This window comes from Periplaneta americana, chromosome 11, assembly GCF_040183065.1.
Source record: "Periplaneta americana isolate PAMFEO1 chromosome 11, P.americana_PAMFEO1_priV1, whole genome shotgun sequence".
NCBI classification, from domain to species: Eukaryota; Metazoa; Arthropoda; class Insecta; order Blattodea; family Blattidae; genus Periplaneta; species Periplaneta americana.
The window spans coordinates 12,473,998-12,501,964 of NC_091127.1; the positions used below are offsets into that span (position 1 = coordinate 12,473,998).

Genomic DNA, 27,967 nt, shown 5'->3' on the forward strand with positions numbered 1-27,967 from the left:
TATTACTATATTGAACGTCTCTAAAAATAATATGTTAAAAGCCTAAAGCAGTAAAATCAATATGTCACTTAAGCGGTAAGAAGAGGGAAATTGTTGTGTGTGTTAGGTTGGGAATACTGAATGTGGAATTTTAGACTTACCGCGGATTAGTTTTGTGCGGAAACCAAGCAAATACGCACTATCTCGCACAATAGTAATATGCGTTACAAGAGCGGTATGTTGACGTTTTCATGGTCGAGGAAAAGATTGAAAAAGTGAAACGTAGTTGAGCTTTTTTAATTTCCGAGAACATGAAAACAAACATACCGCTTGTGTATCGTACATTATTTTGTGCGAAGATCGTTTATTGCATACCTGAAAGACGAATTTCTAATTAGTTGCAATGAAATCTCCATCTTGGTTTCTGTTTAATGACGGCAACTTCGGAAAACCAAAATATCTTTCTTCAACATTGTTGCTATAAAATGTTTCATGTGTTTACTATACTCCAGCAGGCCGTGATATACGTCTGTCTTTTTTTCCCCCAGTCTATAAATGCGAACTTAAAACAAACGGTAAGGTTATGTAATGATTTATTTTTCATTTTAATATTTTAACAATATTATTAATATAACATATTGCAGTAATAACATCGGCATCTGGAATGTCGTTGATTTTTTCACGGCTTCCTTAATGTTACTTGTATCAGGAATGCTATAAGTTTCGTGGCGTAGTAGACTTTACTTAATTTTTGCAAATATCTAAAAACAATAATTAACATTGCAATTTAGGTGAAATTACAGTGGTAAGTTTCCAATTTATAATTATTACTATATTGAACGTCTCTAAAAATTATATGTTAGAAGCCTAAAGCAGTAAAATCAATATGTCACTTAAGCGGTAAGAAGAGGGAAATTGTTGTGTTTGTTAGGTTGGGAATACTGAATGTGGAATTTTATACTTACCGCGGATTAGTTTTGTGCGGAAACCAAGCAAACACGCACGATCTCGCACAAACATATTTTACCAAACAACCACAGAACATTTTGTTTCAAAATTGTTACCCCATATCATAATTAAATGCAATAAGCATTTACAGATATTCTGTTATAAAAAATGAAGACTGTAAGCAGCTAGAATGAGTTTCACGTTAATTAATTTTAATAACATATACTAAGTACCATTAGTTTTACGCAGTAAAACTGTGTAACATCATTTCACACTCTGTGGTGCTTGTTTTTCTTGCAGATATAATTAAACCATAGAAATTACGTGCATGTTTACTAGCTTATGTATGTTTTGTTGCTTTTTATCCGTATTTTAAGATTTTTAGTGCATAACTATTCGAACAGTGGTCGTAACTAGAGTTGAACAGCGATCGAGAAAGCAAGACTAACAGCGCTCGCAAAGCCGAAAACCTGCACGACAGTATTGCCTACGTCGTTGACTGCTTGTGAGTGATTCAAGCGAACGTTCAAGACATCGGGAGTGGTCCAACGTCAAGCAGCCTTAAATCACCGCAGTTGTTTATACCAGACTGAGCTTTTATCTATTTTGGCAACTTCATATATACAGGGTGTTTCCGAGCTGGTATTACAAACTTTCAGGGATGATGGCGAAGGGCACATGTATCAATTTGAGATAAGGAACCCTGGTCCGGAAATGACCGAGTCGAAAGTTATAAGCAAAAATAGTTGTGTGGAAATCGAATTGTAATTTGGCACCACGTACCCTTCTTCCCTTAACATTTTGAACAGTCGTGGAAAAATGATATGGGCTGGATGTCTCCTACGTGGGTACTAGTACCCGATTCAAACTTTGAGCTTGTCTACTGTTCCCATTGGCTCATCCGTATTCGAAAATCAGGTCTGCTTATTCCGCTCTCGTGTACTCCTCCATTTCACTAGGACTGATCGACTGGACACTGCAACTTGTACACATACACTGCTGTCTACAGACGTGCATATCAGGACCGACCATGTCCGTTACACATTACGCTATCTGCATTGCTTTAGTGTAGTTTCCTGTCCCCACCCCTCAGACAGCGCACTGAATGGAATACTGTAAGTAGACAACGTAAACAACGTCAGATGAATACAGTATGTGTAAGATGCACATAAATAAGGTGTACAAAGGAATAAAATTATTTCATTTCCACACAACTATTTTTGCTTGTAACTTTCGACTCGGTCATTTCCGGACCAGGGTTCCTTATCTCAAATTAATACATGTGCCCTTCGCCATCACCCCTGAAAATATGTAACACCGCCTCGGAAACACCCTGTATATATATACAATCAAGTTGCCCTTTTTTAAAAAATCATCTCTACTTTTCGGTGTATAATAATCTGTTCCCCAATCTTTATTTAATTGTTAGGCCCTTATGAAAAGGCTAGGGTTTTTTTCGTATGTTTGTCATCGTGTACAATTTCAAGTAAAAATGTATTAACGCTTTGTTTAACGTTATGTTTTATGTTTCTTAGAAATACAAATTTATTTGAGAATTTTTTTTTCTCTTTATGTAACCACAGATAATATCTAATAGTAGAACCAAAACAGTTTGATAACTAAGATACTGTTCTGTTTTGTTTTTTTGTGTCAATTAAACATATCTAATGTTATTTATTTCAATGTTGTATGTTATTCAAAGTTATGAAATCTTTCCACGCCGACCAAATGCTATTTCGAGAATGATGAGCGAGACTCGAAGAGCACGAGAATGACGAGACGAGACTCGAAAGACAAATGCAACGAACACAGCGAGCGAGAGCGGCAGTTAGTTTTGTTCATCTGTAGTTACATAATACCACAGTCTAGTATATATGTACAGTCGCGAAGCTCAATACGTAGTAAATATGCAAACATTAGATAGTTGCTCACCACTAGGATCGCTAATATCGCCTCATTACAGGCAATGCAAAATAGAACCGTCACAGTCTATTGTTTCTAGCACCCTCAAAACTCAAGCTTCGTGACTGTATATAGTAGACTGTGATAATAGTGGCTCATTACCTCAAAATTTGTGCTTCAGTGGCTGGCCATGATAATATCTTTGAAAAATATTGGAGTGCAAGAGATCAAATGACTTTATTGTCAAACGCCTGGCATTAGAAAACAACAACAACAATACTGGCCCATTTGATACACATGGACAAATGTACAATATTTCCTCACATAGTTGTTGACTATCCAGTCATCGATACCTCGGGAAGCACATGGTGTCTCTCGAAGAATTTCAGGACGTCAAACCCAATAGTATCGTGAAGCTGGTTAAAATCTGCGGCTTCCTGGGTTTGTATCTACAGGGACATCATTTTATTTTTACTAACATTTTTAATATTAACCTGGCTATACCTTTCTATTAACGATTGAAACAGGAAACACCGTTTGCTACCCTTTCCATGACGGAGTTCGATGATACTGGCGTAAAATACAAATCACTTTACTAGGTATAGGAGGGAAGAAAAGTGGTTCATCCATTTATGTAAACTAGGAAATATCGCAATTTTGAGTTTGATAATTTTCATTAGGTTTTTGTTTAATAAAAATACAGTACTGTATTAACACTTAGTGTTTTACACACGAATTGAGCTATCCATTCGGAAGTATTAATTATGCATTGTATATTGTACTGTTACAGCACATTAGCGTACTATATAGAGAATGAAGTTAAATTGAAAAATAATTATAATATGGATATTTAAACACATTTTAGAAAATGGTGGCCGTTCATTTCGATACAGGCTTCAGTTCTTTTGTGCATATTATCGCACTATAGACTATTGTACCTAATTCCAATTACCAGTTTCGTCCTTCGTACGAATAACTCATGTTGAAATAATTCTGTACCTACTCTATAAAAGAGTACCTTACGTACTGTAAATTCAATCTTCACTTCTGCCCGATCCGAAAAGATAAAATCACTCAGAAATGCTATCTACTGTCCGTTCAAGTGGTTTTGTCGCAGGGTTGTAGAAAGGGGGGGGGATCACGTGACAGTTAATTACTTAACTAGGCCCTTTTATTTAAGTTATTTTAAACACTTGAATAATATTACGTAGACGTCCAATTCCTAACAGAAATTAATGTTTTCAGAAAAGAGCTAAGATAGCCCAGCTACTAGACTTTACAAAGGGACGAACAGAAGCAGGTGGGGGAAACAGGGATGCGACGTAGGAAAACGGACGACAGTACCTGTACGAAAATATGATTCAATATTGAAAGCTCTTTCGTCACTGGAAAACGCGAACATATTTCTGAAACGTACTATACTCAGTAACTCAGTACTGCTTACGCGCCCTCGGCTCTGTGTCGTGAACGGTTGGAAGTTTACTAGTAGAAGGGGTGGGAGTGAAGTACATTCCAAAACTCAGGTACAATAAAAATTGAAGTAAAAATAAAATGATGTCCTTGTAGTTTATGAGACTCACAATGGATTATTCGCGCCCAAGTGTTTTAGCAGTGATCTAGGCTCTTAATTAAGAAGAAGAGGTAAAAATGAAATTATGAAAAAATTTACGTAAGAAAGGAAAAATATTGTAGTCTTACAGTGTAAGATAATTAGGCCTATACATACGGGGCGAACCCTAAGTAATTCTATTAATTTCAGGTACTTATTATTTCAAAGAAAAAAGTTTAATACAATTTTGATCGTTTTTGCTTCCTTTCCGAGATAAAAATTGTTTTAGCCTATATGAAACATTTCTTAGCGTGTTTCGGGAAAGCCATTGATTTTTAATAGGTTATTTTACGGCACTTTATCAACATCTCAGGTTATTTAACGTCTGAATGAAATGAAGGTAATAATGCCGGTGAAATGAGTCTGGGGACCAGCACCGATAGTTACCTAGCATTTGCTCATATTGTATGGAGAGAAAACCCCAGAAAAAACCACAACCAGGTAACTTGCCCAACGGGGAATCGAACCCGGGGCACCTGGTTTCGCGGCCAGATGCGCTAACCGTTAATCCACAGGTGTGGAAGCCATTGATTTAATTCCCAGTATTCTCAGACAGTTTAAGAGAGTAGTTTATTATGAGAATAAATGATTAAAAGAATTTTAGGTTTTCCTTTAAATGTGCAGAAATTTATTGCGAACGAAAGTAACATTTTTAATTCTTTGCAGAACGAAAAGTTGCATTTGTTTGGATCAAATTTCTGAACATTTAAAGAACGAAACTAAAATTCTTTCAATCATTTATTATCATAATAGTCCACACCTATGTCTGGCCGCGAAACGAGGTGGCTCGGGTTCGATTCCCGGTGGAGGCAAGTTACCTGGTTGTGGTTTTTTCCGGGGTTTTCCCTCAACCCAATATGAGCAAATGCTGGGTAACTTTCGGTGCTGGACTCCGGACTCATTTCACCGGCATTATCACCTTCATCGCATTCAGACGCTAAATAACCTGATCTGTTGATAAAGCGTCGTAAAATAACCTACTAAAATAAATAAATTATCATAATACGCTGCTCTGTTAAATTGATTGAGCATATTGGAAATTAAATTAATGGCTTTACTAAAACACGCTATGAAATTTTTGGTATAAAACCATTTTTATCTCCGAAAGGAAGCAAAAAAGAGAAAAATGGGTCCGGCGTAGAAATTGGTTATCGCTATTTTACACTAAACCTTGTTTTGAAATTAAGACTAGTATTGTCTCATAAAAAATCAATAAAAAATTTGCGGATTATCCACAAATAAGATAATTTATAAAGAAAAAGAGTTGCACTATTTCTCATTGCGTTGGGATGGCGTCGTAGAAGTACATTCTTGGCATTAATGGCTCACGCGCATTAATACGTAACAGATGACAAGCGCGGAACTTTCAACATCAATTTTCAGACAATCATGGATGTTAGAGGTATATTGGATATTATCCAAACTTTTCATGTGGCATTGAGAACACGTTAAGAACTTTACAAGATATGAGATTGCTAAGAAGAAGAGAGTGGAGTTTCCTAGTACCTGGTACTCGTTACATAGGTCGTTTTTGTGTTTACAAGTAGCTGATTTCTGAAAAGAATTTTAATAGTTTGTTACTAGGTGTGTTTCTAGTCAGTTTGTAATATATTTTTGGTCCAGGGAAAATATACATTTTTTATGATTATACAACTATGGCTGACTTAACAGCTTATGTAGCGAGTATCGGGTACCTACTAGGAAACTTCCGAAGAGTGAGATGCAAAGTTGGAAATTGTAGACGATATTGCTCTCTCGTAAGAAAAAGTGAGATGGAGACATACAGGAACATGATCCAACATATTTATGAACGATAACGTAATAGCCTACAGTTCTATTATACACCAAAATTGCCTATTAAAATTATACTAGTGGCTTGTGCAGCAAATGCTGCTGCAAACTAAGTTCGTCAGACGTTCAAATAAAAATTTTTCAGATTTATTTTCAATGAAGAATACTTGTCTTTTTGATAGCTATTTGCTTCCATAATAATGAAACATGCTCCCTCTGAATTGATTTTTTTAGGCCAAATACTTTTTCTTGAACCTATCCAACTTCAGTTTTTTAGTTTCAACGCGAAAACGCAAGTTTCAATGTCAGGACGATAGCAGTAGCTATTTCAGGTCATTGTGGATTGTAGGCAGAAGTTAAAAAAAGATGTCAGGTTTGCTAAGCTTTCGAACAATAGCATTTTCGTGTAGAACTTGAAATGTAGAGCGTAAAATCATTTTGTCCTACTAAGATATCTTGCTGAAATGATCTGGAGACTACAAAATTTTCTAGGCCTCTTATTTTATCAGTAAGTAATACATTTTGATCTTTCCTTAGGAACTGTAATTTTTGCGCTCTCTCGAGCCAGTACTGAAGACAATGATACATATCAATATCTACACTACACCGCCATTAAGTATATAAAAATACCCAACCCCACTGGGTTAATAAGTATAAAAATATTTGATTTTTAATAACAATATTATTATCTTAAGTTTTGTAGTTATATATAGCAGCCACTCAGTAAATTATAGAAATGAAGATCTAAATTAACATATTCTCAACATTTACTTACATAACCTCAAAATGTTTCAATTTCATGTCATCAATATAGCATCAATATTATGTAGAATTAATGAAAAAATAGATGCATCATGATATTACCTATAATAATATTTAATTTCTAATGGTAATAATGTCATCAAACCACCTCAAGTTTCGTAGATTTGAATATCCAATACACAGCTGTACTCAGAAAATTATACACTGCAGAATCAGTTTTTAATAACAAATTGAATTGAGCTCTAAATATGTCGGCAATCTGCAGGTCATGGCCTTCGTGTAATAGCCTATTGTTTATTGTAGTGTGTGTTTTGTTCTGAAATTCAACCAAGTCGGCCGTTATTGAATAAAATTAGTTCTCAAAACTGACAACGGATGGATTTTGGAAAATAGGAAAATTATGTAGGAAAATTGACATTTCACTGAAAACTACTACTTTTCCGAAAAACTTTAGGTTCCAAGCTTCAAAAGGAGGGGCCATTTATTAAAATCCGTTCAGCCGTTTTCCCGTAATTTACATTACCAGTTCAAATTATATATATATAGATAATGCAAAGTTCGTAAGCTATTTAAATAAATTATTTCTTTAAAATAAAAAATACACCCTGGACCACTGTCAAACCTTAAGGGTCATCTGGGCATAAGTCTACAACTCTTCCCAAAATCATGTCGAAGTAACTCCTTTTCTTTAAAATGTCCATTCTTTTCTCTTCGACACATCGCTGTCCACGACATTTTCCTGCTGCTCATTTTGACCAATTACAATCACCGAGATATATCGATTCACTTAATCGAAACCTTAGTGGAGTTTATTCACGATGCGGAAGGAAGAAAATAGTTTCGATGAAAGAAGATTGCATCGTAGAATACACGAGCAGTCGGTAGAATTATACACGAGACCTATGACCCGTTCCAGTGCATTGAGAAATAGTGCAACTCTATTTCTTTATAAATTGTCTTATTTGTGGATAATCCGCAATTTTTTTTTGTTGATTTATTATCAGACAGTACTAGTCTTAATTTCAAAACAAGTTTTGGTGTAAAATAGCGATAACCAATTTCTACGCCCGACCCAAGAAAAATATTAAACTTCTTTTGTTTGAATATTTCAAAGAATAACCCCTTGAAATTAATGACATTACGGTCCATCCTGTATATTGTATGACTTGTGTGAAAATTGGCGCGATATAGGCGACCCTACCCGTTTCATGGGACTGTAAAGAATAATTTTGTGTGCAATCTAAGGAACAGAAGTTTATCTACTCGTACTTATTTCATGCATAGTAAATTATGTATTTTACCTATATTTTTAATGGCAGTCTGTTACATCTATTTAACGACGCTGTTTCAATTTCTAGGTTTTTTATCGAATGAGGCCGAGGGTTCGCCATGTGATTGCCTGACATTCGCCTTACAGTTGGGAGAAACTTCGGAAAAATCTAACCAGTAATCAGCCCAACCGTGCATCGAACCCTTGCCCGAGGGCAGCTCTGGATCAGCAGACAAACCCGCCTACTGCCTGAGCTACGCTTGTGGCTTAAATGAAAATTTAAGCGAGAATACTGTTGGCAATATAGGTATGTAAGTTTGTATGAGTGTATGCATGTACAGCAGCCGTGGCGAAAATGCGATCGTGCGCCGAGCCACTGTGTAACCTGCAACGTGCATAGCACCTATGGAGGGAGGCGGGCACCCGAAGGGGAAGTCAAGCAACTGTCTGACTTATTAACGAATTTTCATTTTCCTTACATCAAGCACTTAAATAAAATTTTATACAGTACAAGGCTACAAACTAATGTTTATTTCGTGTAACGAAGAAAGAAATGAACAAGAAAACATAGGACAAATTATCACAACCTAAAATTAATTGTCTTCAGAATGTCTCTGCGACAGAGTTTCAAAATCAGGACTTATATCACTTATTGCCAGTCGTAGTTGATCACTAAGTATTTGTCTGTCAGTCGTGATCTAAATTTGGTTGTTACTATTTTCATTGTTGAAAATAATTTTTCACAAACGTAAGTTGTAGCGAACATGGCTTCAAAAGAGCAAGCGAAACAACGAAGCTTCGGATATTTATTTTTTGGCAAAGATTTGAAAGGTTGAACATTTGTCTTCAGAATGTCTCTGCGACAGAGTTTCAAAATCATGAATTATGTCACTTACTGCCAGTCGTAGTTGATCACTAAGGTATTTGTCTGTCAGTCGTGATCTAAATTTGGTTGTTACTATTTTCATTATTGAAAATAATTTTTCACAAACGTAAGTTGTAGCGAACATGGCTTCAAAAGAGCAAGCGAAACAACGAAGCTTCGGATATTTATTTTTTTGGCAAAGATTTGAAAGGTTGAACATTTGTCTTCAGAATGTCTCTGCGACAGAGTTTCAAAATCATGAATTATGTCACTTACTGTCAGTCGTAGTTGATCACTAAGGTATTTGTCTGTCAGTCGTGATCTAAATTTGGTTGTTACTATTTTCATTATTGAAAATAATTTTTCACAAACGTAAGTTGTAGCGACCATGGCTTCAAAAGAGCAAGCGAAACAACGAAGCTTCGGATATTTATTTTTTGGCAAAGATTTGAAAGGTTGAACATTTGTCTTCAGAATGTCTCTGCGACAGAGTTTCAAAATCATGAATTATGTCACTTACTGTCAGTCGTAGTTGATCACTAAGGTATTTGTCTGTCAGTCGTGATCTAAATTTGGTTGTTACTATTTTCATTATTGAAAATAATTTTTCACAAACGTAAGTTGTAGCGACCATGGCTTCAAAAGAGCAAGCGAAACAACGAAGCTTCGGATATTTATTTTTTGGCAAAGATTTGAAAGGTTGAACATTTGTCTTCAGAATGTCTCTGCGACAGAGTTTCAAAATCAGGAATTATGTCACTTACTGTCAGTCGTAGTTGATCACTAAGGTATTTGTCTGTCAGTCGTGATCTAAATTTGGTTGTTACTATTTTCATTGTTGAAAATAATTTTTCACAAACGTAAGTTGTAGCGAACATGGCTTCAAAAGAGCAAGCGAAACAACGAAGCTTCGGATATTTATTTTTTGGCAAAGATTTGAAAGGTTGAACATTTGTCAAGTCCTTACATCTAGCATTCATTTAACATCACATTGTAAATCTGTGAGTTTAAATTGAAGATCTAACCGCATTATTCGTACATCTGCTGAAAAAGGATCGACGTATAGAGATAATGATGATGATGATGATGATAATAATAATAATAATAATAATAATAATAATAATAATAATAATAATAATAACACTTAACGTTTTAATGTTTCATTAGTAACATGTAGTAACTTATAATGCCGTTATATGTTATACAACCGTTTTCCTCGTAATACTTGTGAACAAATCATACATTTGATATTCTCTTCATATTGTCAGCAAAAAATGCGTCCTCCCATCCTACTTGAAACTTTCGTTTTTGTAGAGGTACATGGTTTTGAGACAGAGACATTGCGACGATACGCCACTTGCAGGTCAGAGACAAATACAAATGGAACGGAGTTTGACTCCAGTGAGTGAGAGGGTGGGGGTTGTGGGACGTAGGAAGCAAGGGAAATGTACAGCTATCATTGCGAGCCACAATGTGCTCGTGAGTCACATTATCGCCACGGCTGATGTACAGTATGTTGCGAAATGCGTAGAGTGCATAATGAGAACTTATGGGCCATATTCGTGACACTGATCTCTATTGGACTGCAGGACATTGACAAAACATATAGTTACAGTTTAGATTGAATCCCATTATTACACCTGAATTTACACCATACCGGCTTTAACTTCTTGCAAAATTCGTACTAATGAGATGTGAAATAAGTGTGACCTAGTGTGTGCATAGAAACACTGCTGGCATTTCTGCTGTTGTTATTGTAAATTACTCTAAAATTGTAATTAAAAATGTTTTTGGCTCTAGGAACGGGGTTAATTCCTACACTGCAACGTTAGTGTTTTCTTATAAGTATAGTTTGTTCCGTTGCAAAATTTTCTCGTTGCTCAATCGCGTTGCTGGAGTTCGTAACTAATTAAGAAATATCGCCTGCGGTGATACGAAGCAAGTCAGGTTCGCGTTGCAGAAACCACATGTAGGCTACACGACAAGGTTGATTGCACGATACATGCTGTGGATGTATTTGCATAACTGTGTCCGTCTGTCCTTTCAGAAATTGTAAAACGGTTCGATGATTCCCGATATGAAATGCTACAGCCGTAAATTTTTTAACGACGCGTAACACAAACAAAAGACTATTTCAGCGTGGCATATCATAAAACTGAAATAAAGAAACAAATGGATCAAGTCGATTGTTTGAAGTTAAATTTGTTTTCAGATTGAACTTAAAACAAATTCCGGCACAAATTTATTTCGAAGAACTCTCTCGAAATCGATGTTTGATTTATCTTTTGGAAGATTGATTTCCTTTAAGTAAACTGAAGTTCATAATGGTTATTTTTCTCCAGAGGAAAGTAAATCCATGAGGCTAGTGTATCGGATTTAGGGGAAAAAATTTCTTCCTTTTAAATTAAAACGAATCTTAGTCCAGACACTTAAGTGATCTCAGTTATGACCTTTTTTTTCCGTTGTTGGTAACTGTGAGTTTTAAGATGTTTTTATTAAAAGTACCAGGTCTCTTGGACCCTTGCCTTTTACAAAAATATGATTTTACAAACTGAAATTTAAATAGGTTATGTTAAAGAAAATTGATTAATCAGACCGTCAAAGACGGATTGTTGGTAACTCTATAGCATCTATTAGTGCTTTATGCTTGTGCTAACAAATGGAGTTACTTGTCAACAATGTGACGCTGAAACGTGTGTTAATTTACTGCCCAGGAACAGTCCTGATGTTTTTTTTTTATTTTGATGATTGGCTAATTAATATTAACCCGGCACACTCACAATCACACTCATACAAATTTCCAGACTATAGACACCCAGGTAATTTTTCTTGTTCAAGAAAATTTCACCGATAGCCGAACCCGGGAATCGAACCAGGGACCTTCAGATCTGGAAACCAACATGCTGACCAACAGACCACGGAGGCAGTCTCAGTTATGACCTGACCCAAAAATTACAGCATGTTCACAATGCATGTGTCTCTATGATCATATCTCACCTTCTTTCAATGAATTGTCTTGGCTTCGGCTGGCTGACAGACACAATTCACATTCTCTTTCTCTTCTCTATCAGATTTTGCATACATCAATCCCTGAATGTCTTCCATTATGATTTCATAATCCATCCATAAACCATAATCTATATACCCGGTCACGATACGACACTCTATTGTCAGTCTCTTTCCACAGAACTTCAGCGTATTCTTCATCTTTTACAGAAGATACAATCTGTTCTTGGAATTCATTACTTACAGATGTTAGGGACAGATGTTAGCATTGAAACATCTTATTTTATATCGCACACTGTCACAGGATATAATATTATATTACTGAAAAATGTATTATAAGTAAGATTTAAACAAGGGTGTTAACAAAATAAAGGGCACTAACGACATATGGAGAATTAGAACAAATTATGAGTTACAAAAGTTATACAAAGATATTTATATAGTTGGCGATATACTCTTCAAGGAACGACCACTCATATAAACTGAGGGAAAGAAGGCAGAGGACGGACACTGGAAAGTTTTCTTTTCTCAATCGTACTATCAGGGACTGGAATGCTTTACCTGCAGACTTACTAAAGGCTTTACCAACAACCAAAAATGCATTTAAAAATAGGCTTAAGGACCTTACTAATAGACGGTAATTATACACAGTACTTAAAGGGTGTAAACGATATGTTGTTATTGAAGTGTTGTATCAGTGAAGAATTATGTTGTGTCAGTGAAGTGTGTTGTATCAGTGAAGAAGTATGTCGTGTCAGTGAAGTGTGCTGTGTCAGTGAAACATGTTCCTGTCAGTGAAGCTTTATAGTTTATAGTGGCAGTGCAAAGAATTTGAACAGTGAAATATTTTTGAAGTGTTAGTGAAATCAGGATAGAATCAGTGAAATGTGTCGTAGTTCCAGTGCAGTGAGTGAGTTGACAGCGAAATGAGTGTAATGTTGAAAGGTACTTGTGCAGATATGAACATATCATACTCGTGGGTTTTAGTTCGATCTTAGTTTTAAGATACAAATTAGAATATTTCAAATGTTATTTTAAGTGATCGTTTCATTTAATTTAGTATATTCCCTGTTGTTGTTGTTGTTATTATTATTATTATTATTATTATTATTAGTAGTAGTAGTAGTAGTAGTAGTAGTATTAATTATTAGTATTATTATTAATTGTATTTTTAATTAATAAGTTTATTATTGTCATTATTGAGTGTAATTAGTTACCACTGCCACCGGGTATATACCCATTGCAGTGTGAATAAATACATACATACACATACATACGAAAGAAAAGACTGCAATGGATAGGGCATGTTATAATAATGAAGGAGGATAGATTGGTAAAGAAGGCCCTAAGTGGAAAAATTGAGGGCATAAGAAGAAGATGCAGGCCTAGAGCAAGATGGTTAGATGCTGTTGAAAATGATCTGAGGGAAATGAAGGTTAAAAGATGGAGAAAAACAGTAGAAGATAGAGAGGCATGGGCAACTATTATGAAGGAAGCTAAGGTTTTCAGAGGACCGTGAAACTCAGGAGTGAGTTAGTTATTACCTTTAAACAATGTTTATTGAAGTCGATTTATTTACGTCACTATACTTCATTCCATAATGTCTGACAGGAGAAGTAAACATTGCCGGCAGAGGTGGAGAGAAGTAGGCCTATAATTGTTATTCAACAAAATAGCAGAGATGTCATTCCACTCTTGTCTTGAAGTTGGGCTGGGTAGAACGCTTCAGACTGCCCAATTTCAAGATAAGCGTGAAATGAGACCTCTGCCATTGGTTCAATAGCAATTTTTTTTCCTCCTCTGCCGACAATGTTTAAATCTCCTGTCAGACGTTATGGAACGAAGTATAGACAACAGACCCTACTTTGAACTTTTTGTCTAACAGTGCCTTTCATACATACTTCATTCATATTTCCTAATTTTAAAGTCAAACATTTGCAGTCATAGAAATCAAAACAATAATTTCAACATTAATTTATCAAGTAAACATCAGTTAGAGAAATCATTGATTTTTACATTATGAAACAAAGTTTTGTTAAAATACGGGACTTCTATGCGTCCCGATAAAAATTACGGGGACGCCGTATATTTAGGCCGAAAAAGGAAACTGTCCCTTTTTTACGGGACGTGTGGTACGCTTAGTATAACTTCCTGAGTTCTAAGTCATTTGTTGTTTTATTTTTGAAGTTCAATATAATTCTGTACTGCAAAAAAGTCACTGGCATGAAGAAAAATGTTGCAAAAAATTCTACAGGTTATAGTTAGGACACAAATTCAGGTATGTTATACTATAGTTCGGGTCTCTGTACATACATCTTACAGACGTGGACAAATTATTAGCAAAATTGAAGATTTTTATTATATATTTTTACAAAATATGATTCTTCAATTCAGACTACAGTTGACGTTTTTGCGTATTTCCAAATTATTAGCAAAATTGAAGATTTGTATTGTATATTTTTAGAAAATTTGACTCTTCAATTTGGACTACATTTGATATTTTTGCATATTTACAAATTATTAGCAAAACTGAAGATTTTTACTATATATTTTTACCAAATTTGACTCTTCAATTTGGACTACAGTTCACATTTTGGATATTTCGAAATTATTAGCAAAACTGAAGATATTTATTTTATATTTTTACAAAATTTGACACTTAAATTTAGACTGCAGTTGACATTTTTGCATATTTACAAATTTTTAGCAAAATTAAAGATTTTTACAAAATTTGGCCCTTCAGTTTAAACTACAGTTGACATTTATGAATATTTCTGTGTACTATAATGATAGAAATATGCAAAATTATCAACTGTAGTCTGAATTGAAAAGTCAAATTTTGTAAACAGAATTATTATCATAAAAATCGTCAATTTTGTTAATAATTTGTCCACGTCTGTATATCATAATTAGGGCTCGGATTTTGAAGACCTAAAAGTTAAAAATGACAGTGAGTATATATAATTAGTTGTGTGTTACAATATGTAAGGTAAGCGTCTGGTTTACACTTGGAATAGCTCAACACATGGTATTTCAAATGAAAAGAATTGTTTCTTGTGTAAACCGCGCTACAGATTTTGTTACCTGTGGGGAGGGTACTGTAATCTTCCTTTTGTTTACGTTTATTGTCGAAAAATTGTGAATAGATTTCGGAGTCAATGTTCACCAGGCGTAACAAAGTATCTAGTGATAACCAGGATTCTAACTCAGATACAGGGAATGTTTTCTTAGCTTGAACTATACTACGTTGCAATACTAACTTTTAGGTCTTCAACTTCTCAGCCCTAATCATAATCATGTATGAAATATAGTATAGTATAGTATACACTCAGGATTCAAAAGGATAACACCTTATTCTACAGGGTGTTTCAGAAATATTTTGACAAACCTTGGGGGCATGTTCCTCACACCAAAACAAAAAAAAAGGTCATATAAACATACGTCCGAAAATCCTTAGTTTTTTAGTTATTAATGAAACAACATGCTTGTCTATGCGGATGACGTGAATATGTTAGGAGAAAATCCACAAACGATTAGGGAAAACACGATAATTTTACTGGAAGCAAGTAAATAGATAGGTTTGGAAGTAAATCCCGAAAAGACAAAGTATATGATTATGTCTCATGACGAGAATATTGTACGAAATGGAAATATAAAAATTGGAAATTTATCTTTTGAAGAGGTGGAGAAGTTCAAATATCTTGGAGCAACAGTAACAAATATAAATGATACTCGGGAGGAAATTAAACACAGAATAAATATGGGAAATGCCTGTTATTATTCGGTTGAGAAGCTTTTATCATCCAGTCTGCTGTCAAAAAAATCTGAAAGTTAGAATTTATAAAACAGTTATATTACCGGTTGTTCTGTATGGTTGTGAAACTTGGACTCTCACTTTGAGAGAGGAACATAGGTTAAGGGTGTTTGAGAAAAGGTGCTTAGGAAAATATTTGGGGCTAAGAGGGTTGAAGTTACAGGAGAATGGAGAAAGTTACACAACACAGAACTGCACGCATTGTATTCTTAACCTGACATAATTAGGAACATTAAATCGAGACGTTTGAGATGGGCAGGGTATGTAGCACGTATGGGCGAATCCAGAAATGCATATAGAGTGTTAGTTGGGAGGCCGGAGGGAAAAAGACCTTAGGGAGGCCGAGACGTAGATGGGAAGATTATATTAAAATGGATTTGAGAGAGGTGGGGTATGATGATAGAGAATGGATTTATCTTGCTCAGGATAGGGACCAATAGCGGGCTTATGTGAGGGCGGTAATGAACCTCCGGGTTCCTTAAAAGCCAGTAAGTAAGTAATGAAAGAACATAATGAAACATCTGTTAGATATTGTCAGCTTGGTACAAGTGTTGCAACTTTAATCAATTCAGAAACTCATAACAATGAAAGTTTACGTTCAATACGTTTCGATCTACAATCCAACAACTTAACGTAAGATTGTAACCGATGATAATAATATTCATTTTGTTGGATAATCGAATGATTTTATCGATACAGGTCTGCTGATGCAACAATTATATCCTAGATGGCTATGTGTTGCCAAGGAGTCCATGATCCGATAAATGCATACGCGTGTAGAAGCAAGAGGAGAACATTTTTAACATTTGTTATCAGTTTCTGAATTTATTAAAGTTGCAACGTTTGTACCAAGCTGACAATATCTAACAGATGTTTCATTATGTTCTTTCATTAATAACTAAAAAACTAAAGATTTTCGGACATATATTTATATGAACTTTTTTTCTTGTTTTGGTGTGAAGAACATGCCCTCAAGGTTTGTCAAAGTATTTCTGAAACACCCTGTATATCTTAGAACATTGTTGTTCAGTGTCAGAAATCCCATTAAAATCTCAAGTAAGAAAGGCAGTTTAGAGGACGTAACTCCAGATTACGTATAAACTATTACCAAACCTAGAAAACTTCTTCACACATAGCTCCTTGTGTTCAACTAATCATCTCAACAAGATTCTGTGTAATTGAATAGTGAAAAAAGCAACTGGTAAAGAGACCATAGATCATTAACGTCCATTGTGATAAATACAGAACAGGTACGTCATCGTTCCTGGCGCGAACTGTTTTGCGTGTAAAGCACGTAACGATAACTCAGGAACGCTTGGAGATTGTAGAGTTCATTGTTCACGCCGAATAGAAACCAACCAGCTGTTATTTGCATTCTGTGTAAGTGACATTCTAACGACAGCCCTGGACGCAACGCGCATGTTTAAGAGTACGAAAACGTCAAGCTGGTTTCCTTGAACAAAATCTATGTGTGATAGCCGTGTATGTGTATTGAAGGATAAGCCTACGTAGGATCTTGAACAATAGGTTGGATTATACAAATCTGGCTTTTTCAAGTATAACTTCCTATAAAGCTGACTTGAATAATTCCTTGACATTATTCAAGCCAGCTTTAGGGAGCTATATATCAAAAGCCAGCTTTGTATAATATACGTTACTGTTCGTTAACAGAAAACCACAAATTTAAGTCACAGAAAGTGTGCAATCAATGTCGGGTCTCTGACGTCATGTCAACCCACTTCAGCTATGTGGGGGTTAAGGGATAATTGAGCCGGGATTTGGTATAGTTCCTGGGTAGCTCAGTTGATAGAGCGTTGTCGTGCTCAGCCAAAGGTCCTGGATTCGGTGCCCGGCCCCGGAATAGATTTTCCCTTAAAATTATTCAATAGATTGGCTTCTTCATCTCTAGTTACAGAATGATTCCCGAAATTATATTGACATAGGTCTATAGTGAGCTTATTTTACGGTTTATTTTCAAATACTTTACAGAAATCTCTATATTGGTTATTAAAAACTTCAAGACTTATTAAAAATAATTTACAGATCTGATTCTCTGTTGTATAATTTTCTGAGTACGGCTTTGTATTGGACATTAAAAACTATAAAACTTAAGAAGGTTTGATGACATTATTACGATTACAAATAGAACTTTATTACCGTAAAATATTACAGCGTTACCTGATTAAGTAATTTTGATTGCTTCTGGTTGGCTGGGGCGCAAATGTTGTGTTTTATGTCCACTGTAAAGATATTTTGGGGGCAGAGACGTGAGGAAGGATTAGTATAAGATAATCCTGTCGATAGGAGACTCACTGGCACGACTAACTTAACAGCCATAGAATTAATTTATAATATGCTCAGTTAATTTAAGATACCACTTTATTATGATAATAAATGCTTGAAAGAATTTTATCTTTGTCCTTTAAATGTGCAGAAATTTGATCTGAACAAATGTAACTTTTCGTTCTGCAAAGGAATTTTACAATGTTACATTTGTTCGGATCAAATTTCTCCATATTTAAAGGACAAAACTAAAATTATTTCAATCATTTATTATCATAATACACTTCCTTACTTACTTACTTACTTACGTACTTACTTACTTACGCACTTACTTACGTACTTACTTACGCACTTACTTACGTACACTTACTTTCTTACTTACGTACTTACTTACAAATGGTTTTTTAAGGAACCCGCAGGTTCATTGCGCCCTCACATAACTCCGCCATTGGTCCCTATTCTGTACAAGACTAATCCAGTCTCTATCATCATATCCCACCTTCCTCAAATCCATTTTAATATTATTCTCCCATCTACGTCTCGGCCTCCCCAAAGATCTTTTTCCCTCCGGCCTCTATATGCATTTCTGGATTCGTCCATACGTGTATCATAATACACTACTCTCTTAAATTTACTGAGCATAATGCAAATTAAATCAATGACTTTCCCAAAATACGCTATGTAATGTTTTGTACAAAACAATTTTTATCTCGAAAAGGAAACAAAAACGAGCAAAATTGTATTAACTTTTTCCGTTTGAAATGTCTCAAAGAATAACCCCCTCAAATTAATGGCATTACCTACTGTTTACCCTGTATAAATTATAAAGTTATTTCCATTGTGCAACTTATCTTTAAAGTGTGCAGTAAATCGAGCAAGCAATGAACTAAGGAGGTCGTAAAATATTGCAGCGCTACCTTCGATATTGCAGACTTAATAGCTTTCATTTATATCGATACGTTAAAGTGCAAATTCAGTTCTGACGTACATTCATATCGCTCTTTTAAACTGTATCTCACTCACCTGTATTCATCCCACTCTACAACAGTAAAACGAGAATGTAGATGCAAGGGCACTTAGAAGCCTTCCAGGAGGCCTTGATAGCAAAACATTCTATTGTCACTATCTTATCTGCCCTCATCAGATTTATTATGGACGACAGATTCTGGAATAATTGCTCTTTCTGACAGTTACTTCTCAAAACATGTTTAAATAGTAGGGGAGACTGTTGTACCTTTAAACACTTTTAATATATATATTTTTTTAATTTTGGGAAATGATATTTTTTAAATTAAAAAATACTTTAAATAATTATTGAAAATTCCTTTACAACTTCGTGTATATATTTTACTGTTCTACACATCTCTTAAGGATGGAAAAAATAAAATGTAATATGTTCAAAGGTACAACAGGTTTTGTACCTTAGAACATACCCTCTTGTAAGTTGGAACACATGTAATATAGGTGGGAATATAGTTGTAAGCACTGACAATCATATTTAAAATGTATTTGCCATCATAAACCAGAGAAGGCTGCTCTGATTGAGATTTTATTTTCTGGAGGAGCAATAACTGCTTCAACAGCTTCTTTCAAGGCATCCGGATTAAATGGGGGACCTCTTAATTCCATATTTAGTTCGTGGCATGATCTTAAAATAAAATAAAAACAAAAGCCAATAGTATTATGTACCTTGGAACATGTTCCGTGGTACAAGATGTTCTGTGTTCAAAGGTACAAGAGGGTGCACGTTTAAACAAATGTGGCTACCAAAATTAGAGATTCGAATAAATCATGGAAATTAAAATATGTTATTACTCACCAGACAATACGGAACACATTGTACTTAATGGATGGTAACAAATACAATCTGGTTTTATGTTAGATAACATATATCAATGAACGAAATATTTACTTTTGGTACTAAAAAAGATTCTTTCGTTCACAGAACTCACACTTTGCAATAAATCAAACCAAAACTACGACCAGAGCTACTTAGCGGCTTTCCCTACAATCTACTTCAGTTTGAGTCCTCTAGGTAGTAGCAAAAATAAAAAACAAAAAATTTTCAAAGGTACACTATGCTGAAGGTTCAACAGTCTCCCTTACAATATTATAGAACTTACTTGGTGTTTTATTGTCAAACGAATTCTGGCCTGCATTTAAGGAATGTTTAATTCTTAACTTGATCGCCTTATACAGGGTGTTCCATTTATCTTGTGCTCCTATAATAACGGTTTTGTTTGGCTAGGTATTGAAATGTTTGTTTTTGAGCGTTATGTTAGAACGAGGGGCTAACATGAGTGTGGAGATTTGGTGCATGTAACTACATTATTGTACAAGATACACGTGACGTCATCAACTTTTCAAATAGGACTACATGCTTTAATCATGTTACATTGATTACACACAATAAGACGAGTTCAAAAATGTATCACAATGTCACCTTCCTAATCAATAAAAACAAAACGAAACAAAAACGTACTTCCAATGTGATAATGTCATGCTTTGAGAGTCACAGAAGATGTTCCAAATGGTGATCATTTACATTAATGCACATTCGAAGGCGTTCCCCGAAAGACCATACGACTGCTCGGCATGTTGCTGGCCCAATGGACACACAAGCCTGTCGAATGCGTTGCTGCATGTCGTCTGGTGTTGTCAGAATGTTCTGGTACACACTGTCCTTTACAGTTCCCCACAGGAAGAAGTCGAGTGGCGACAGATCCGGAGAACGTGCAGGCCACTGTACGTGAATTGTGGCGTCTATAGTTGTTGTGGTTTGTTTACATGTAAGACAGCAAACACACAACACACGACGTGTACGAACGTCAGTCGTCTTTCGTTTTGTGTAAGTTAATGCACAAGATGAATGGGGCACCACAACAAACGGCACATTCTGATGGCATTCATTTTGCATTTTGTTGTTGTTATTGATTTGGGAAGGTGACATTGTGATACATTTTTGAACTCGTCTTAATGTGTGTGTAATCAATGTAACATGATTAAAGTATGTAGTGCTATTTGAAAAATTGATGATGTCACGTGTGTCTTGTACCATAATGTAGTTACATGCACCAAATCTCTACACTCATGTTAGCCCCTCGTTCTAACATAACTCTCAAAAACAAAAATTCCAATACCTATCCAAACAATAAAGTTATAATAGGTGAACAAGATAAATGGGACACCCTGTATATGCGATCATGAAGGAAAGGTGAAGAGTGCGATAACTGAATGAGCAAAGGAAACACAAGCATGTGCATTAGTGGTGAACACGTGAGCAAAGAAAGCTTGATTTAATTTTACGAAAGGTTTCCTTGTTCAAGATTTCTTGCCTTCACAAACATGCTGCTATAGTTTTAAGTATGTTTTCCTCAATGTGAACTTCTGCTTTCGCTCAAGAAAATTAATAAATCGGTACATGTATCGGATTACAACCAGAAATATGTTCTAAGAATACGCACTGCTCAAGACATTACATCTAATATCAGGAAGCGAGTGATGGAAAAGTCTGAGATATCAAAATCACCATACAATAAATAAATATGCCTTATACTGGATGTTCATTTCAAAATGTGTCATGACGTCACTGTTGGTGAGTCAGCGAATTAAAGCGAGTTTCAGTTTTTATGTCAGAGAAGTTGCCTATTAATCAAGGCGTTCAATCTGAACTCCTGTACGGTATAACTTGAACGTCATAGCAATAGATGGCGATCTGTACGGTCTGTGTGCTACCATAACCTCTTTCGAACTGTGTTTTGCGCGGGCAAGTCGTACGCAGGGTATTCGTTATCATCGGTTGCGTACGGCAACATTCCACAACACAAATCAAATGCTCCGTGTCCATGTTGACCGTCGAAGTAAATGTCAACAAATACGTAAGTAATCGTCTTAACCCTCTCCCCATATCCCGACAGTACGAAAAAAAAAACTCACCTCGGTACGTGTTTCCAAACAGTTCACATTCCTGCCACTACCGGCGTTACCGTACGTATCGATAAGTACTCTTCTGAATGAACGCCGTACTTGCCAGGCAAATTCTCTGCGGAAATGTAGGAAGATTAAATTCTCTAGGCTCATCGGCTAGCCACATGACGACATGCAGCGAGCCATGACACACTTTGAACTGAACACGCAGTATTTGTGTTATGTAGGCCTATTATGTTTTGATTGTAGTTTTGCAGTCAGCTTTTTTTGTCCCGCGCCGTGGCGTTGTGGTCTAAGGCATCCTGCCTAGGGTTCGTGTTACGGAATGCGGGTTGGTTCGAGTCCTCATCGGGAAAAAATTGTCTCATACAAATTTCGGCCAATGTATGGGATCGGTGCCCACCCAACATCGTCGTACAATTGGAGAGTTGCGATAGGTAGCGAAATCTGGTTAAGAAAGCTTGCTATAACGGCTGGGGGGATCATCGCGCCAACTTTACGATACTTCCACTCTGGTTGGATGATCGTCCACCTCTGTTCCGGCATGTTGACATGATCATGATAGAAGATTTTTTATATGAAATGTGCACTAAGAAAAAGTTGAGAGACGTTTGTAGATGAACTATTCATAAACTTTTTTCTCAAAACAGTCGAAACATCATAGAGAAGAAATCCGTTTCCCCCCCTCCCCCCAAATTTAAGAGGGACTATAAGCGAGTGTGTCAACTTCGCTTTAAACAAACACTAGCAGATATCCAAACTTCAGGATTTCTTAGAATTTTTTTACGGTCTGAAGGAAAACATATTAATATCCGAGGAAAAAATGACAGTTTTTAAATCGACTTTTTTTAAATTAAACCCCCTTTCCTATTTAAAAGATGAGTCATTTGTAAGTATTATTATTATTATTATTATTATTATTATTATTATTATTATTATTATTATTATACATTTCAAATACTGAAAAAAGTTTGTAGTTTTTTGGAGAGTATTTTTTCATTTTTAGTACCGGTATTTTTATTTTAAATATAGCCTACGCAAAATACTATAAAAGGCGCTAAACAAACACAGACATAAGTGTTAGGCATTTATAGGAATTTATGGTTCATATAGACGTTTTAGATCCTACAGATTTTTAATAGGAGGATCCTGTGTACATGAAACGTAGAGATATCTGAATAACGTACGTCTAGGACAGGTTGCTCATTCTCTGACTCCCGATTACGTTCTGTAATCACAACCTTCGAATGTAGAGCGTGCTGTTCCCCGTTCGAAGCTCGACGGATGGCTGCAGAAGGCAGTTCAAGTACTTAGTAAACGCACGACCAGTGCGGGACAATGACACAGTCAAAGCCTTCTGTAAACAAACGATCATTCCGTACAGTGTGGGAGGAAGACTATTTTTGTTGTACGTTCGGTGAAAACGGGAAGTGATTACTATACTGTCAGGAATACTACTCAGCAACATAAAACTACATTATAGGCTCTGCTACCCAGAACATGCCGAAGTGACAGAGAAGCTGTTTTCTGTAATATAGCCTATTTTCATATACCAACGTTATTATTATTATTATTATTATTATTATTATTATTAGACCTATTATTATTACTATTATTATTGTTATTGTGGTGATTTTATTCCAGCAGAAATAGATATTTTGATAAAATAATTTTTCAGGGGTGCAACGTGCACTACAGCTTCAAGAATTGAAAGCACTTCATGGATGGCCAAACATTGAAGAGAGTCGAACAATTCAGAGTCTATGTTTTGGAGCAAGTTAGCCTATGTAATATGTTGGGAATTAGCTAAGGCACTAAAGGCTGGTTCACAATAAACCGGGAACGAGAACCAGAATGAAAACGAGAAGCAGAGGACGTGAATATGAAAATTTTTGATTCATAATAAACCGAGAATGTAGACGACTATGCATATCGATATGTATGTCAATAACGATATGTAAAGTCGATATTACGCATTCTGATTTTATTTGTGTATAATTGACCAATGGCGTTCTCTCAAGAGTACAAGGCAGCCAACATAAACACAGGTTAAAACTTCGAAATTTCAACTGAAACATTTCATTAGGTACGGTATTATAAATATGCCCATGCATCTTAATTATCACAACCTATTTTAAGTTTACCATAACGTAAAATAATTAGAGAAGAAACATTTGTAACAGAACAAATATGAACACAACAGTAGTTATTGAATTAAAGCATGAATATATAATGTGTAATACAATCAATACAGTGATAAAATATGATTCGCTTCCGATCGGTGTTCAAAGATGCAGCTATTGAAATACACGTATTCTCCTTCATTTTCTCATCTTTATACGAGGCGTGCCACTTATCGTAAACGTGACACTCAATATTAGAATCTCATCAAATAAAACTTGCTCCATGATGCACAGCACAGAACAAAATAATGCATAGGTTATATCACGGTCTTCTTGCTACAAAATATACGACGACAAAATAACTTTTAGATGGCAATAGAATGAATCTAGTGGGCTGTGATCGGAAACGTGAACGCCAAAGTTGAAACTTGGCCAACTCTCCGATCCCGGGCTCCGGCAAGCTTTTCGTTAATTGTGAATGCTCACATTTAAATGTACACATTTTAACAATTTTACCGTTTTCGTTCCGATTCTCGTTTCCGGTTTATTGTGAACCAGCCTTAAAACCCTTCACGGACGGTGAACTTGTAAAGAGATGTATGGTGCCTGAACAAAATATAGTTAATTATGTCTCTGTACTGCAACAGTTCAAATATGATTCACAGAACATAGATTTAGTGATTTTAGACGTATGGAGAGTGATATTAGTATTTTTGTCAGTCTTTTCATAAATTTAGTACAATCCGTGAGAGTGCAATTCCAGGACGAGTTAATTGATTTGCCAAGTAACGCAGAATTCAGAACTAAATGCAGAGAATATGACTTGACAAGCGTAGAATTATTTAAAAAATGAACAAAACTAAATATTACAAGATGAGCTGATTCGTTGCCACCATGTTAGCTACCTTCGCCTCGACGTATGTGTGCGAACAATTATTTTCGAGAATGAAGGTTACTAAATCCAAAAATAGGTCCCGATTAACAGATGGGCATCTTTAGCGCATTGCAGTAAATTCGTTGGAAATAGATTCCCGATTACTTGCAGAAAAGAATGCAGATGTTGAATAGACCGCAAAGTAGACTATATGGTGGAATATGAAAATGATATTATCTATGATATTATTGTATCATAACTATATTAAATAATGTAATAACTGAATATTGCAGTGTATACTCTTTCCTTTTTCAAATTCAGTTTATTAGCCTATCCGTATTTGTAAGAGTGTAAGAACTATGCCACGGGCGGTGCTGCAATGTAGTTGTGGAGCCCAGTCCGTACACTGTGTGTGTTATGCAGTGTAGCATCATCCGTGTAATCGGCGCTTTTACAATTTTGAGCATACCTGGTCTAGGATATATCAAAACAAAATAAGTACGGAACTAAAAATCCGTTCCCTAATTATTATATCAACAACAGGGTGCAAAAACTCAAGAATGTCGCACCACGCTGAACTCCATGATATTCTAAATCAACCACTTGTCCCCAGCGAAGAGCAATAAAGAAGAACGATGTCAGAAATAAAACATTATAAGTCCTCAGACACCAATTGAGAAAGCTAAAAATTGAAGAAAGAAAGAAAGCTGTTACTAATATTCATAAACGAGACTTTGGATGAAGACTTCCCAAAGTCGACTTTCGTAGTAAAGTTTAACTTTGTTAAAAGTTCTATTCATAGACAATACTTCTGAGACTTTGACTTTGGTAAGTCGAGATTTGACGATTTTGTTCTAATGTTGGCAATCACAATCACTGCTTTCTGAACGAATTAAATTAATAGATAGTTGAAATAGAGTAGGCATTGCCACAATCAAAGCCATCTTTTGAGTCACAAATCAATGAAACAATTGAACATCGATACATGTTCAGCGATTGTTAACTGTTCTTGCAGCTTTACATAAGAATAATATTATTCGAGGGCTTAGTGTAAAATTAACGTAAGTACAAAAATTGACATTTTTAAGTCTTTACACCAATCGATAATAATTTGTTCTACCTGGCCACAAAAAATCGTAACTCAGTTCGAATAGTCTTGTATATAACACAATTCGTAACTACAGAACATGTTGGTATAGTTTATCTGTTGAGAATTTTGTTGAATAAAACATCTATTGTAGTTACATTAGTTTCAAATTAAGTCCTGAAATTATTTCATTGTAAAATACTTTTGTTATGAAGGTATGGAAGATAAGATGCCACCAATGACAGACTATGAAAGAGACCTATTATACAGCTGACAGTTGGCAGAGTTATTCCCTCTGCAGAAACTACTTAAAATTATCTGAAATCAATATGCAGAAAACATTATGACGACCGAAAGGATTATAAATTAACTGCATTTCCAACTGTATAACCTATCCTCTATAGAATTAAATAATAAGAATCAATATTAAGCTATCAATCCTTACCTATAGTGTAAAATCGTGATGAAATAAGTTGTATCATTTATTGGTGGAACAGATAATCCTCTTTGATTATTCATCAATAAAAGTTGAAACATGACGAGGATATTTAATACTGAGTGTTTATCAAATATGTACCTTGATCTGAATTTATAATCTATAATAATACGCTAACAAGTATGAGCAGTTTTAATAATCTCCTAGATGTCTTTAATATTCTCGGAAAATTCAACAATTTCCCAAATATCAGTCATTTTCCATTTGTCCACGAATGAAAGTCAAAGTCAAAGTCTAGATTTTCGGCGACTTCGAAGTAAAGTCATAATTGAAGTTTACTTTCCTCAAAGTGTCGACTGTGAATAGGAAAATGGTGACTTTGTACTTTCCAAAGTCAACTTTGGTCCAAAGTCTCGTCTATGAATACGACCCTAAATCAACCACTTGTCTCCAGTGAAGAGCAATAAAGAAGAACGATGTCAGAAATAAAACATTGTAAGTCCTCAGACAGCAATTGAAAAAGCTAAAAAAAATTAAGAAAGAATGAAACCTGTTGCTAATATTAAGCCACTTTTCACTCACTTTTCACTAATCACATTCATACACCTATTTCCATGCATCCAACGTTACAAAGAAACCAACAATTGACACGACACGTGTGCACTCGTGATCTTAACTGTCACTTACTGTTGATCAGCTGTTCCACAACCTGCCAGCAGCGGCCGCACTGAATAACTGTCGGCCTCCACAGCTCTCGTCCTCGGACAATTCATCCGACAGAGTAGTGGCAGCGTGGTCCAGCCTATCGGTCCCCTTCATTTACTGTCGCGTGTGTATTGTGTTTTGTATGCATTGTTACAAATTTTATGTAAGACCAAGCTGTGAAGCGGAAAGAACAGTAATGTTCGTATGTTTATTAGTTATTCTAGGGAACGGATTTCCAGATGCTAAAAGAGAGATATTTAGGACTTTATAAAACCCAATTTAGGACTTACAGGAGTTTATAGTAGAACCTCGATTATCCGTGGTAATGAAGGGTGTGGACTGAACGGTTAATCGAAAAAATCGGATAATCTGTACCATAAAAATGTTCATAAATCAAGTGCAAAGTGCTTACAGTTTCGTAATTTGAAGCTTCTGCCGTACTGCAACCGCTGGCATCTTCATACAACACACTACACCATACAATATTATGCTGTTTATCTTAATATATAAAATTGAATGTGGGTATGTATGTATGTGTATGTTCTCTATACAAATCTACACGCTTTGACCGATATGTGCCAAAGTT

At 35.5% G+C, this 27,967-nt stretch overlaps 1 protein-coding gene across 2 annotated transcripts in view; it reads right to left on the reverse strand.

The window, feature by feature from the left end:
• LOC138708810 (organic cation transporter protein-like) overlaps window positions 1-27,495 on the reverse strand; it is a 145,388-nt gene extending 117,893 nt beyond the window's left edge. The window contains exon 1 of one of the 2 annotated variants that reach the window (XM_069839004.1): window positions 27,364-27,495. In XM_069839004.1, coding sequence (XP_069695105.1) covers window position 27,364 — 1 coding nt within the window. In that variant the 5' untranslated portion in view covers window positions 27,365-27,495. Of the gene's footprint in view, window positions 1-27,258; window positions 27,277-27,363 lie in introns of those variants that run through there. The other variant, XM_069839005.1, reaches the window with a different exon arrangement.
• Window positions 27,496-27,967: the final 472 nt, after the last annotated feature.